The 12,254-nt window shown below is 42.3% G+C and overlaps 1 protein-coding gene across 1 annotated transcript; it reads right to left on the bottom strand.

Annotated features, from left to right (window-relative positions):
* Window positions 1-3,537: 3,537 nt before the first annotated feature.
* LOC308100639 (E3 ubiquitin-protein ligase pellino homolog 1-like) lies at window positions 3,538-12,015 on the bottom strand (the record flags this gene model as incomplete). The annotated part of the gene is made up of 9 exons (XM_080449704.1): window positions 3,538-3,553; window positions 4,709-4,896; window positions 6,146-6,415; window positions 6,862-7,095; window positions 7,836-8,027; window positions 8,361-8,513; window positions 9,271-9,372; window positions 10,501-10,630; window positions 11,933-12,015. The coding sequence occupies 9 exons, from the start codon at window positions 12,013-12,015 to the stop codon at window positions 3,538-3,540; spliced, it is 1,368 nt and encodes a 455-aa protein (XP_080305830.1).
* Between the last annotated feature and the right edge of the window lie 239 nt (window positions 12,016-12,254).

The following is a 12,254-nucleotide window of genomic DNA, read 5'->3' as shown; positions in this document are numbered from 1 at the left end:
GGGTTTCCCCGTGTCGCGACGTGTAGGCCTGGGGTTGAGGGCGGGGTGCTGGCGGGGGGAACGTCCTCTGCCGGCGGGCCTTTCGTTGCGGGGCCTGGAAGATGCAGGGGGGGGCGGGTTCCTGTACGCCAGCCGCTGCTTCCCTCTGGGCCTTCCTGGACTCGGTGGAGACGCGGAGGAACTCTGCGGCACCCGCGAACAGATTGTCTGGTCTCAGCGGGAGCGCCATGACCATCTTCCTCGCGTCAGTTACCTCCGGGCGGAAATCGGCGAGGTCGAGCCAGCGTGCTCGCTCGATTGCTGCGCTGTCCGCCATAGATTTCCCAACCCACGCAGGTGGACATCAGGGCCCTCGCGAAGCCCTTATGGAGTACCTGGGTGGGTCCACCAGGCACAGCCCTCGCTGCTGCTGGAGTGCCGTACTGCACGGCTGGTGTAGCAGCCTGGAGGCGCTGCGAACCGTGGCTTGCACTGCTCGAGGGCGCCAGGGCTGCTGGAGGGCTCATGGTGATCTGGGGACATACGTGGTGGGGCCCACCACGCCCGTTCCCTGGGCCGGTGATGCGGGGTGTCTCTGGAGCCGCGCCGATCTTGGACGAAACCCCGCTGCTTCCTCCGACGAGTGCCCTGGCCCTGGCCAGGCGGCTGTCGAGGTGCAGGGTGGAGAAGAACCTGCAGTCAGTGCAGTGTCCTGGTGCATCGGGGAAATGCCTCGCTGCAAAGGCATGCTGGAGCCCGAGGCAGGAGATGCAAAACCCGTGGGGGTCATCTCCGGCGATGAGCATGCGGCAGTCCAGAAGGCCGCATGTGCGTGGTTCCTCCATCATAGAGCTAGCGCCGAGTGTTCGCTAAGCTAACGCTAACGCTAGGCTAGGTTTAACACAGCGACTGACGGAGAGCTAGGCTAGTTAGCTTTTAGCTGCTAGGCTAATTAGCTTTAGCTGCTAACTCTGACTTGACCGTGCTAGCACGTGAGGAAGAAAACTTTAGTAGAAGAAAAAGGTTGAAGAAAGAAGATAGCAGCGGGAGCGGAACTAAAAGATTTTTAACGGAGGAAAACCCGCAGGTTGTTACAAGTACCACCGCTGTGGGCTAGAGCTGGTTTCTGTCCAGAGAAATCGAATAGTTTTTAGAATTTGTTCGTTTAGTATGTCTTAAGCCGTGTCGCATCTGCCATGCAGAGAAGCAAAAGAGGATGAGCCTACGTCACGCGAGGGGTTTTATATCCCTTCCGATCTTCCGGTGACGTGACATACCCTTATCAGCCAATGAATGGCCCGGGAGTTTATGGTATGTAGCTCTGTGCATCGCCAGGAGGCGCTGATATCCCATAGTGAGTATGTTACGGAGAATTTGAAGAGAAACCACTTGGTACATGTTAAGCTTTTCAATCATGACTTAGCATTACCCTCTCTATTGCACTCAAACATTTCACATTGCACTTGCCCCTCATGATAATCATTCAATAATCAAATCATGTGCAAAATGCAACTGTCCAAACTGCTATAAAGTGCCAAACATCAGTAACAGAGGTCCTCTCTGTTACACTACTGTAATACATGAACTGTGTGTTTTCTTATTGTCAACTGTCCATTAAACAATACACTATAATATATACATATGAATTCTAATTAAAAATAAAACATTTCTGCTTTCACAAGTTGTACAAAAAAGAGACGTTTTGGTCAATTACAAGATTTATTTGATGATTTACACTTTACAGTAACTATACATCAACTAATCAAATAGAATGTATCACTTAAATAATGTTGATTGATTGATTGATTGATTGATTGATGTACTTTATTTAGTAAGACATGAGAACAACAGTACATGGAAGTACAAATTCACAATACAAGGTCTACTAAACTGGAAGACTCATAAAGCACTGAGCTTGTTTAAAATGAGATCCCCATGCACACAAATCATGATGACACATAAAAGGATAATTCCTTTTAACAGGTCGTTCATGAAAGTCCTTGCGGTCTTGTTTCCAATGAGAACCTGTGAGCAATTAGGGGTTAAGAGTCTTGCTCAGGGACAAATTTCATTTCATCGACACATATGCTGGCCTGGCCTGGAATTGTACCTGAGGCAACCAGGGGCTCGGGCTCCCTAGGCGGGCTCACTAACCACTCAGCTATGGCGTCCCCCCATAAGAGACAGACAGATATACACACTACAGTATACAGAACGTTACTGGTATATAATAAGAGTATAAATATGTACAAGAGAAGAACAAAGAAAAACCACATGTTTAACTTGCAGGCAAGCTCTTTGCTGCTCTGTAGGAGCTTGTTCTCGTAGACGGTCTTCTTATCATCCAGCCTGCTTCGAGCATCACTCTGCTGAATAATTTCCTCTAGCTTCTGTTTAACTCCTTTCACCAGTTCATCGTCTTCTGGGCTGATATTTTCTGAATTCTTCACAGATATGTGTCCTTCGCCAACCTTTAAAATCAAAAACAATCAAACATGTAGAAAACAAAGTTAATACATATCCATATGTGATATGATGCAAAAAAGTCCTGAAGGTCAGGACATGATTTTCACAATACAACAAAAGCCTGATGTTAAAATGACCCCAAACATGTTTGAAAGTGAAATATCCCTTTAAGAGGTAAAGACAATGGCAACATAGAATTGGTATGCGCTTGTGTGTTTACTGAGACAGAACAGAGACAGAACAGAGACAGACTATACATTCTGCATCATGGTGGTATGTCTCTGCCAACCAGTTGCAGTAACAGCCTCGTTCCCAGCCTTTTCTCATCTCTGAGGAGGAAAGCCTGGTCACAACATCTCAGCAGTGGTTCTCAAAGTGGGGCCCAGACCAGCTAAATGATTGGTAACTTCAATGCCCTTGACTCTCAGAGTTCAGGGCCATTTGCTGCAAGCACTGTAACTATAACTATTGTTCACCATTGTATTTGTTATAGTTGTGGTGTGAACTCTGGCTTCTACTTGACTATTTTTAATGATTTATTTTGTCAGCAACTCAGGGGTCCGTGGCCTAATATATACCAGACTGGGGGTCCTTATATTTATATAAATGTATAATAATAATAATTAACTTTATTTGTATAGCACCTTTCATGACATGAAATGCAGCTCAAAGTGCTTTACAGAGCAAGAATACAATTACAGTTGCAACCAATTTAACAATAAAGCAAAAAATTAAATAATAAAAATCACACCCAGTGTGAAGTGGGCGGTGTGGTCACAGTGGTCATCACAGTGATGGAAGTTCACTTAAAGAAAAGTAATATTGTGGACCAACCATTGTACACCCCTAACTTAAAATATATGTGTTTTATGTCTTTAGCTGCTAACTCTGACTTGACCGTGCTAGCACGTGAGGAAGAAAACTTTAGTAGAAGAAAAAGGTTGAAGAAAGAAGATAGCAGCGGGAGCGGAACTAAAAGATTTTTAACGGAGGAAAACCCGCAGGTTGTTACAAGTACCACCGCTGTGGGCTAGAGCTGGTTTCTGTCCAGAGAAATCGAATAGTTTTTAGAATTTGTTCGTTTAGTATGTCTTAAGCCGTGTCGCATCTGCCATGCAGAGAAGCAAAAGAGGATGAGCCTACGTCACGCGAGGGGTTTTATATCCCTTCCGATCTTCCGGTGACGTGACATACCCTTATCAGCCAATGAATGGCCCGGGAGTTTATGGTATGTAGCTCTGTGCATCGCCAGGAGGCGCTGATATCCCATAGTGAGTATGTTACGGAGAATTTGAAGAGAAACCACTTGGTACATGTTAAGCTTTTCAATCATGACTTAGCATTACCCTCTCTATTGCACTCAAACATTTCACATTGCACTTGCCCCTCATGATAATCATTCAATAATCAAATCATGTGCAAAATGCAACTGTCCAAACTGCTATAAAGTGCCAAACATCAGTAACAGAGGTCCTCTCTGTTACACTACTGTAATACATGAACTGTGTGTTTTCTTATTGTCAACTGTCCATTAAACAATACACTATAATATATACATATGAATTCTAATTAAAAATAAAACATTTCTGCTTTCACAAGTTGTACAAAAAAGAGACGTTTTGGTCAATTACAAGATTTATTTGATGATTTACACTTTACAGTAACTATACATCAACTAATCAAATAGAATGTATCACTTAAATAATGTTGATTGATTGATTGATTGATTGATTGATGTACTTTATTTAGTAAGACATGAGAACAACAGTACATGGAAGTACAAATTCACAATACAAGGTCTACTAAACTGGAAGACTCATAAAGCACTGAGCTTGTTTAAAATGAGATCCCCATGCACACAAATCATGATGACACATAAAAGGATAATTCCTTTTAACAGGTCGTTCATGAAAGTCCTTGCGGTCTTGTTTCCAATGAGAACCTGTGAGCAATTAGGGGTTAAGAGTCTTGCTCAGGGACAAATTTCATTTCATCGACACATATGCTGGCCTGGCCTGGAATTGTACCTGAGGCAACCAGGGGCTCGGGCTCCCTAGGCGGGCTCACTAACCACTCAGCTATGGCGTCCCCCCATAAGAGACAGACAGATATACACACTACAGGGCTCACTAACCACTCAGCTATGGCGTCCCCCCATAAGAGACAGACAGATATACACACTACAGTATACAGAACGTTACTGGTATATAATAAGAGTATAAATATGTACAAGAGAAGAACAAAGAAAAACCACATGTTTAACTTGCAGGCAAGCTCTTTGCTGCTCTGTAGGAGCTTGTTCTCGTAGACGGTCTTCTTATCATCCAGCCTGCTTCGAGCATCACTCTGCTGAATAATTTCCTCTAGCTTCTGTTTAACTCCTTTCACCAGTTCATCGTCTTCTGGGCTGATATTTTCTGAATTCTTCACAGATATGTGTCCTTCGCCAACCTTTAAAATCAAAAACAATCAAACATGTAGAAAACAAAGTTAATACATATCCATATGTGATATGATGCAAAAAAGTCCTGAAGGTCAGGACATGATTTTCACAATACAACAAAAGCCTGATGTTAAAATGACCCCAAACATGTTTGAAAGTGAAATATCCCTTTAAGAGGTAAAGACAATGGCAACATAGAATTGGTATGCGCTTGTGTGTTTACTGAGACAGAACAGAGACAGAACAGAGACAGACTATACATTCTGCATCATGGTGGTATGTCTCTGCCAACCAGTTGCAGTAACAGCCTCGTTCCCAGCCTTTTCTCATCTCTGAGGAGGAAAGCCTGGTCACAACATCTCAGCAGTGGTTCTCAAAGTGGGGCCCAGACCAGCTAAATGATTGGTAACTTCAATGCCCTTGACTCTCAGAGTTCAGGGCCATTTGCTGCAAGCACTGTAACTATAACTATTGTTCACCATTGTATTTGTTATAGTTGTGGTGTGAACTCTGGCTTCTACTTGACTATTTTTAATGATTTATTTTGTCAGCAACTCAGGGGTCCGTGGCCTAATATATACCAGACTGGGGGTCCTTATATTTATATAAATGTATAATAATAATAATTAACTTTATTTGTATAGCACCTTTCATGACATGAAATGCAGCTCAAAGTGCTTTACAGAGCAAGAATACAATTACAGTTGCAACCAATTTAACAATAAAGCAAAAAATTAAATAATAAAAATCACACCCAGTGTGAAGTGGGCGGTGTGGTCACAGTGGTCATCACAGTGATGGAAGTTCACTTAAAGAAAAGTAATATTGTGGACCAACCATTGTACACCCCTAACTTAAAATATATGTGTTTTTTTTAAGTGCATAGTCCTATTTATAGGGCTATGCACATGTGTCATGTGTTTCACTAGCCAATCACAGTCCTGAATAGAGTCAGCGGTGGCCAATCACGGTGCAGGGTTAGGGGGGTACAATGGTGGCCAATCACAGCTCAGGGTTGGGGGGGTACAAAGGGTGGGGGGGGTACAATGGTGGCCAATCACAGTGCAGCAAATGTCGATGTCCAAACCTCACTTATAGGGGCGGTTTCACCGCCCACAAATAAATAAAAGCAAAGCTAAAGCATAAAACAACATTAAAATATGCAATACAGTGAGGACTTAAAATTCAACCAAAGAATCAGCTAAAAGCAAGAGTGAAGAAATAGGTCTATACATATATATACATATATATATTTACCCAAATGAGTCTGATGTAGCTGGTGTCTCCTGCCAGCTGCTGGACACAGAAGGGACAGGCTGCGTGAAAGCTGTCTTTCCCATGAGGCAGTTGCAGCTGACTCCAGAAGGTGGCAGTCTTCTCCGAACACACATGGCCACAGGGGACCAACGCGTGGGTGGGGGGTGCAGCATCCAGGAAAAATCCCACTTCCTGGCCCAGCTGCAGAGGCACGAAGGGGCCCCGCACCCGGCACTTGGGACACTCGCGCTCCTGGCCATCCGCTTCCACCTAGAGGGTTGTCACCATCATGACATTATAGCTGATGATTAATAGTCGTTCAAATAATTGCGAGAACATATAAACGAAAATGATTTTTGGCTTTGTAAACAAAAGTTTGCACAGATAGCTTACAAAGCCTATTACTAAAATATAGAAAGAAATGCCTGACAATGATCGGTAACAATGTCAAGATAAATAATGATGCATTTGTAATGATGATAATGTACTGTATTTAATAATTGCATTAAAATTATATAACAATTTGGGGAAATGTCCTATCTACAAGCTCATAACACGTCGCAATGCGACGCCTTGTGAGCCTTTAGATAGGATATTTTCACACATTTTAAACAGATGGATTCATATGGATCAGGATTCTAACTATGAAAAATAATTGTGATTATCTCAAATAATTAGCGATCAGATTATTATGTAATAATTGCCTCAGGCCTAACTTTCACCTCATCCTCGCTGCTTCCATGCACATGACCGCACTGGAGGTAGGCCCAGGGCTGCTTCTCGCCTTCGTTGAAGACCACCGGGCACCAGGGCCGCCCGGCGTTCAGCCCCTGGCACAGGGCCTCCATGGTCGGCGTGCGCGCCAGGCCCTCGGCCGTGCGCCACAGGAGGGTCACGCCACACAGGTCGATCAGCGAGCCGTCCACCAGTTCGATAGACTCACCGTCCACCTGGGCGGAAACATGAGAAGATATTAAAGATTTGGTTGATTTTGTTTTGACAAGAATGCATCTATATCAGTGGCGCGGCCAGAACACTTGTATAGGCTGGGCCTGAGCATGAGCGGGTGGGCGCGTGCATGTGTCCCCGACCTGTGCGCACGCGAAAATGTGGGCGTTTTTTTGTTACTTTATTTCGGTTTTAGGGTTAGGGTTACGTTAGGGTTATGTTATTTAATTCTTATTTTTGCCTGATTTTACCTATTTTTTTATCGAAAAATGTATTATAAAAAAATAAAATAATACATTAACAAAAAAAAATGTTTTAGCTACATCGATTGGGTGGGCCAGTTTCCTATGTGGGTGGGCCACTGTTACGCAAATCAGCGAGCAGAGCAACACTTTTATTGTTATGTGATCTTCTACCAGGGTCATGTGTGCATTTATGTAAGAGAATAAAGTCTGCACACTGGGTCATGCTCCAAAGCAGACTTTATTGCGAACTTTATTCTCTCTGGATTCTGACCTTTTAGTGAGTGGATGTGCATGCTTTATTGTTTGTTTCTGTATTTATGTATGAAACAAAGGCAGCAATTGTGGTGCACTAGATCGTGTGACCCTCTGATTTCCGTAGCATGTTTCGTACAATGATGTACACTGCCAACTATTAGTCTGGATATTTTAGTTTTAATCATTTGTCTGTGCACGTGTACACTGGTTGTTGTGAACATGTACATGTATATAGTCCTCACCATCTTCCCCTGTTGCTGAGCCCAACGGGTCGCCCGGAGGGTGTAGGCGTCACCGCAGACGGAGATCTCCCTCCACAGGCCGGGCTTAGAGTCCTGATTGAAGCCATGGAGCGGGCGCGTCACCAGCACGCCGTTGGTGGTCAGTCCGTTCATCTGACCATCATCAGGCATCTTCCATTTAATTGCATCCTCCTATGGGGGGAGGGAGACAGTGGTGGAAGAAGATTGTTTTACTTAAAGTAAAAGCTGCAATACCACAATATACATTCTGTTATTCTGTTACAAGTAAAAGTCCTGTATTCAAAATGTTGTATTGGCATCAAAATACGTGTACTGTACTTACAGTACCAGAGTAAAAGTACTGAACTTTTTTTTTAAAGTAGCAGATCTAAAAGCTCATTTTTTTTACCATTATTTATCCAGGGTAGGTATGCTGAGCATGAGTGTTCTTTTTCAGCAACGCCCTGCACAGTCACACAGACACAATTGTGTATAAGACATTTCATCTGACATTTCATAACCTACACCCAGGAAGATGGTCTTGAAGGAGTTGAAGCCGGCGGCGTAGATGTGCGCGGCGTAGGGAGGGCTCCTCTGGCAGATGATGTGGCAGGCGAATTGCGAGACTCGGCTGTCCGTCACCACAAAGTCAATGGGTCTCTGCCTGGACCGCCCGATCTGTTATAGACGAACACACAAGGGGTTGTCATTGTATCAACCAATTTCAGCCTATTGTCCTTACTTTAAGTAAACATGAACATAAAACAAAATAAAACAGCTAAAATAGCAGATCTGCTCACAAGCTCTAAATCTAAATCAAAGTCTAAATCTCCAAATGGAAGAGTAGGGAGTCCACCTTCAACCACTGTCTGCAGATGAACTAATATTGTATTAACATACTCTACCATACAGATTGTTAAAATCATGTCAAATAAGTTGAGGATTGCAGCTTTAAAGTGTGTCTTTATGTAAAAAGAAAAGTGTTATGTAAAAAAGGATTAAAGCTCTATATTCAGATGCTAATCAATGCTATATACATTATCTGTTCAGTAATAGGTTTCTCCCCATCTCTCCACCTCTTTAGAGAACAGAAATACATTTTAAGGTCACCAATTTCAGGTATTCAGGAGAGAGAACCCCACAATCACCATTCATGAGCTTCAATTTTTATGTTCCAATTCCAATTTTGTCTGCTCATTCTTTGGTGAAAATGTTTTTTTTTCCTGTTTGCTGAAGAGCTGTAGAGTCAGGGAGACCCCTCTTATTGAACAAACACTACAACTATCAGAATATAGCATGCCTTTTCAGATCAGAGCATGTTTATTTTAATGACCAATCAATCGATTGTGTTCCACCTTGGATCAGTGGTATGTTTTGGCAATTATTTGGGGGCCCACTTGCAAAACATCATGTATGCATTATGGATCCTACATACCTGAAACATGTCTGTATTTGTGTCAGGAGCGTATTCCACCACGACCGCGTTCCCTTTGGAGAGAATGTAGGCTATGCTGTGCTGGTCCTTCATGCAGATAGCCTATGAAACACAGAGAAGTTCACTGTTAGAAACCTCCAGTTCTGGACAAAGTACTCAACCTCTGTACTTGAGTCAAAGCATAGATATACTCAACTACAAGTGGAAGATGCTTTGTCAAATTTGTACGTTAAAGTACTAGAATACTTGCTTTTAAAAATACTAATCTTTTTTGTGCATGCTTTGAAAAACCCCAAATGGAAGTATTCAAAAGAACAAATTACAAATGTCTTTTTAATATCATGGCAATGCTGACATTTTCCAAAACAAAACAAAAAATATTTTCCAGAAATATAAAAGTCAATAAAAGAGAACATAGTAGATCTACAAGCTCACAAGGTGTCACATCACGACACGCTGTGTGCTTATAGATCTGCTATTTTAAATATATTTGATATAGGACTGCAGTGGTTAATGTACAGTAGTAGTGGAGTGGATTGGATTTAGCAGTGGATTGCAGACAGCGGCGGAAAGTATCCACATGCATTAGTATTTAAATTTTTTACACTATTATTTCGTAATCAGAAATAATCCAAATTCTTAGAAAATGGCGATCTACAAGCAAGATCTAAAAGCTTCAACGAGCTTGTGAGCTTTTTGAATATCTGAAGCTTAAGTATTTAAGCAATATAAGGGATAATTGACGCCGCACCTGTCATCCTGTCGAGAAATAACAGCCGACAGGATGATTAAACAGTCAATTATTCCGCTTATTACACGGCTACTTAATAAATGAATTAATAAATTGACCCAAAAGTAACAACAAAACACAGTATTTCCTTGCTTAGGGTAATGAAAGTATTCCATTAGTGTTGCGCTGGGCGGACACGTCGCCTCGGAAAACAAGGAAGTGATGATCAAATAGAATATATTTTTGGTTACTGCATTGTGTATTTCTCGCTTCAAATGTTTTCAAAAACATTCTTGAGAGCAATGTTTAGTTGTAAATGACATGGTGTGTTTGTGTTTACATGGCTGTCTTGTTGGATACGGCACAAAATCAAGTAGTGCAGATTGATATGAGCAGGTGCTCTGAGTCTTTGATTAGACAGTGGTCTGTTATTTAATAGTAACAATACCACACACTGTGGTATTGTTACTTTTACTTAAGTCCCAATTCTGAGTACTTACAGTAGCTGCCTGTGGATCGCAGCCCACGTGTACAGTGCTTGGTTTCACACCGTTGGCCTTGGGTCTCTGGCACAAAGCGAAGGGGCTTTTGGTCCTGGCCTCGTCCCCGTTGGGCAGGACGCCATTGTACCTGTGAAGAGAAGATGAAACAGTGGTGGGAACACTGTGGTTAATAAAGCAAGCTTGCTACAAGCTTCATTTTTGTTCAGATTTTTAGTAACGTGTGGACAGTGCAGTAATATGTAGCTTCATTTATATAGAAATGCTTTACTCACGAGTTTATGTTATGTGTAACATAATCAGTTATATTTGTGATAAGCCACTAAAGCCTTGCTCATACTGTAGAAAGATTCTGTCTTTTACTTTTATTACAAGCCTGCGCGGCTACGTCTGCCAACAGTTCCACAAGTCCCCCTTTGTTTATTTTCTCTGACAACACTTCTTCTTTCATACGATTTTGCACACTTTTAACCACTTATACCCTAGTTAACCGGGGTCCCCCAGGGCTCTATATCAGGTCCACTAGACTAGTATTTCCCTCCACACAAAATCTCTTCATCAAAAAAATACCTGATCTATAAGCTTTAGGCAAAATCACAAAGTGACAACAGAGATGCCATTTCTTGTATGTTAATCTCTCTCTAGACAGATTCACAGCTCCGCAGCTCAAATGCAAAAGTGAAAAACAGCAGAGGGCGCTTTTTTTCCTTTTTTTTTTACCTGGGTTATCAGATTGCTTGTATGTAAACCAAACAAGTAAATACTAATCCTTGCCTCTTGCCCTTGAACTACCTATCTGGCTCAACACTACACAATTCCTATTGTACGGGTGGCAACCTGATATGTCCAACTCCAAAACCATTATGTTTCAGTAAATATTTCAAATATTGTACAAAATAGCAAAAACAGCTGATCAACAAGCTCACATTGCGTCACAGTGCAAGACCTTGTGAGCTTAGTCTCTATGTCACTATTTGTCCGCCTAACAGCAATGAATGTAAAACCAACACTGTCAGTGGAAAACATAATTACTGCATTTCTTCAAGGTGTGTGTGTGTGTGTGTGTGTGTGTGTGTGTGTGTGTGTGTGTGTGTGTGTGTGTGTGTGTGTGTGTGTGTGTGTGTGTGTGTGTGTGTGTGTGTGTGTGCTGTACGGCCGAGTCAAACTTTGATCAAAGCAACACCACAATTGTCACCCGCAACCAGTAGCATGATTTGAAAAAGTTCACTTTTAGTTTTATTCTATTCAAAACTTAGTTTGAAGCCCATAATGGACAAAATAAGAATCTCATAGCTTCATTAAGGTGAGGTTATTCTTTTATTTTTACTCTTTCTTTTTTTAAATATATTCTTTTGTTTTCTTTATTGCTTTCCAATATGGCTGCTGTGCATAGAGCCTATCTGATGAATATTAATAAATGAATGTTTCATACCCCAGGACAATGAGTTCCCCATATTTGACTGGGCCTTTGATGGAGGCCGGTGAGGAGGAGATCTTTTCTTGGCACTGCCCCATTGGTGCTTCCTTCAGAAGGAGGGCGGTGCAGGGCTCTCCGATAGCGAAACAATCCTCTGTCACCTGCTTCAAAGTCTAGTGCTTGTTGCTGTCCTTTACGCCCCACTTAACCTGCAGACATCACGAGAAAAACACATGTGAGTTTTCATTCCAAAATGAGACATTCTCCCTTTAATGGCTTAAGCCCTGCAGGCTATTAACTTGAGTGTACGGCGAAAATAGCCAATTTTCACGCCCAC

Source organism: Gymnoscopelus braueri, assembly GCF_963280865.1.
Source record: "Gymnoscopelus braueri genome assembly, chromosome: 14".
Lineage (NCBI taxonomy): Eukaryota > Metazoa > Chordata > Actinopteri > Myctophiformes > Myctophidae > Gymnoscopelus > Gymnoscopelus braueri.
Note: the sequence above shows the minus strand (reverse complement) of the source record. Positions and strands in the feature narration are given on the sequence as shown.